The following is a 3,117-nucleotide window of genomic DNA, read 5'->3' as shown; positions in this document are numbered from 1 at the left end:
AGCGGCTGCGAGGCCGGTATGTGGGCATAGGTCCTGTCTGGTTTGGGCGTTGGGGCTGCCGTGGGTGAGGCATGATGGAGGGGGGAAACAGGGGTGCTACAGGGGGGCGTCACTGGGCTGGAGGGCTTCATTCCTGCAGGCTGCTTCTGCTCATAGGCACTGTGGCAAACACAACACACGAGTCAAATACGCTTCTGGTGCTGCCAGTGGTTTGACTCTCTCTGCAGATGTGATGATGGAGCATTTTTTGAATTACAGAAATTGTTATATATTTTGTGTTTAATCTTACATGTGGTGGAATAAAGATTTTTCTATATACTTTAGCATCAGATTCTGTTGATGTGCTTTAGGTTAGCAGAATTTATTACATACTACAGATGAAAAGAAAAAGATGCTCTGGTAACTATATAATAAATAAAGAGGGCTTATTTTACAAAATATGAGGAAATTACATCTTATTCTGTTATTTTATTTCATGTTACTGTACTTTCTGATACTTTAGAGCTCTATGACAAATAAAAGACACATTAAAACTCATTTCTACACAGTTAAATTGATGTAAACAACTGCTGTTGCACTCTTTATGGTGTTAAATTTGTACATTTTTAAGGGGAGTCTGGTTAAAATGTTCTTTATTCTTTGTATCACACATTCGTCCTTCGAGTGTCATTTAAAAAAATAAAATATAAGCTCAGATGAAAGCTAACTTGTCTCAATGGATATATTAAGGTCACCTCTTGGTGTACACTGTGGAGATTTTGATTTAAAGCAAAGCCCTGCCAAATGTTGGACTTTGCATTTTTGGTCGCCAGGTGAGCATAAGTGATGAATCACACATATGATTCATCACTTATGAAAGCGTTTGTCTCTGCATACAAGGTCATTAGACAAGCATGCAAAAAGAATGAACGTCATGTTTTACAAATCAGTTTACGATAATTTAATTTTTAAAAAAGAAAAGAAAAGATGAGTGTACTTTTCACAAGGAGCTTTAAATTTACTCAGAAATAAAGTGATAGATGGCAGCGGTTTCTCATAAGGTAAGATAAGATAAGAAAAGACAGAAATCTGTTTATCCAGAAGGAAATGCTGTGCAAGTAAGAGTGGGGTACAAAGCATGTAATAATCAAGGATTCAAATAGCACTGCAGAAGAAGCAAATGTATAGTTAATATGCAAACATCTCATTTGAAATGTTGCAAATGTTCTCAGATAAATAAAGAAATCTAATATAATGTAGAGCTGAGCAATTGAAAATAAATAGAAAAACTGAAGTTCAACCTTCAACATCTCTAAAATAAACTGACGCTTGCTCAAAGTGTAAAAATCAGCTAATAACATGACAGATGTCCAATCTTAAACACCCAAATTTATCTTATTTTTGATCTAATTTTCAGCATTTTACAATTTATTGCCAATTTAAAATGGTGAAAGTGTCGGCTTCCTGAGGGATATTTAAAGTCTTTTGGATGAGTATATTTTGGCGTGGTGCAGTGCTCACCTGACGTTGTACGGGCACTTCTCTCCATACTGGAGTTTGAAGGGCCGTTCCTGACTACAGTTGGAGCTCAGCTCTGAACACGGGCTGTGCAGCTCCCTCTTGATCTTCAGCTGCAGTCCGTGGAAAGCCACTACGACAGAGAGAGAGAAGAAAGAAGGAAAAAAAAGACAAATTTAGATACTGAATGACGATGAACCACCTCCCTATAAATGAGTAACTTCTTCAGTATCAGAGAATGTGGGTTTTGAGAGCAGCTGCAACTGATTTTTTTGTTAGTGCTCAGCATAATTTTTGCATACGTTTAAGGCAGAAGGTTTATACTGTCACTGCACTAAAATCCACTCTATCAACTCAGTATGGCAGATTGAGCCACTGCCTCTGTCCGAAGTCACACCATGTCTTACAAATCATTCATTTGAACAAAAACAATCAAATGAACACACTATAGAAAGAAAATGCTACCAGTTTTATCACTTTCTGTCTGTACCTGCAGTGGAGAATGTTACTGGGCATTAGTGCTGCCAAGATGATCAATTTACCAATACACATCACTCTTATTAATTACTACACTCATTCTGCTGTTCTCAGCTAATAAACAACATGAGAAAAGTTGTCATTGTCATGTTATAGCATTGTTATACATTGTTATATAATTAAGTTTAGTCAAAACAAAACACACTATATTAAGTATTTACTTTTGAAGTAGTGAGAAGAAAGTTTTTCTGACCAAAAACATGCAGGCTGTCTTAGCTTATTGCATGGACCCTTTTAACATTAATTGTTTTGTACTTTAGATTTACACAATGAAAACAAAAGACACAAGAAAAACCAGATATATTCTATATATATCCCAAAGTCACAAAAAAACTCATATACACACACTGTCGTTCAGAACTTGGTTTTATGTTTCTTAATCATCTTACTTTGAGATGTATTTGGAAATGTTTTACACATTTCCATTTTCTTTCCAAAACTATTGCACAGATTAAATCCTTTGACTTATACACATCTTTGTTTTTGTAGCTCCATACTGACTCTGAATACACTCTGGAAGCATCTTATCTTTTACTTTATACATTAATGTTGGTGTTTTAAATTCCACCAAACCTCTAAAGTTAAGAGAATGTGAGTTTTTAAATATTTTTTTGATAATCAGCTGGGCTTTTGATTCTTGTAGCAAAACAACTGTGATTGTTTTGTTTTTATTTCCCCAAATCCCATTATTTTAACAATATCTGTTATAATTTCCATTAAAAATTTGATCTTTTAGTAAAAAACATATATAATTTTATGCCCTCTTTTACTGTGGTACAGAAATTTGTGTTGACTATGTATATATATAACTCCTTTAACTCCTCAGACTCCTGTATTGTGACAACAGTAGGTGTGGGAATCACCAGAGGCCGCACGATACAATATTAATGTGATTTTAAATGAGTATTGCGATAATATAATTTGCAATATACTGTGATTTATCATCATTTAAAAAAAAAACAAAAAAAACCTGCATACTTCAATCATTTTTATTGCAGCAACATGCATCTAGTGAAGTGAAAAAGCAACTGATTTAATCATTCTAGTAGGCTGCCAACAGTTTTATTAGTATTTGCAAGATTA

The 3,117-nt window shown here is 34.6% G+C and overlaps 1 protein-coding gene across 1 annotated transcript; it reads right to left on the bottom strand.

Moving 5' to 3' along the window:
- Nucleotides 1–14: 14 nt before the first annotated feature.
- Nucleotides 15–1,630, bottom strand: LOC121965249 (ETS translocation variant 1-like; the record flags this gene model as incomplete). The annotated part of the gene is made up of 2 exons (XM_042515408.1): nucleotides 15–159; nucleotides 1,501–1,630. Coding segments are annotated over 2 exons (275 nt in total), but the record flags the coding sequence as incomplete, so codon positions are not given.
- Nucleotides 1,631–3,117: the final 1,487 nt, after the last annotated feature.

This window comes from Plectropomus leopardus, unplaced genomic scaffold (genome assembly GCF_008729295.1).
Source record: "Plectropomus leopardus isolate mb unplaced genomic scaffold, YSFRI_Pleo_2.0 unplaced_scaffold19188, whole genome shotgun sequence".
In the NCBI taxonomy this organism is placed as follows: domain Eukaryota; kingdom Metazoa; phylum Chordata; class Actinopteri; order Perciformes; family Serranidae; genus Plectropomus; species Plectropomus leopardus.
This window is presented reverse-complemented; position numbering and strand designations above follow the sequence as displayed.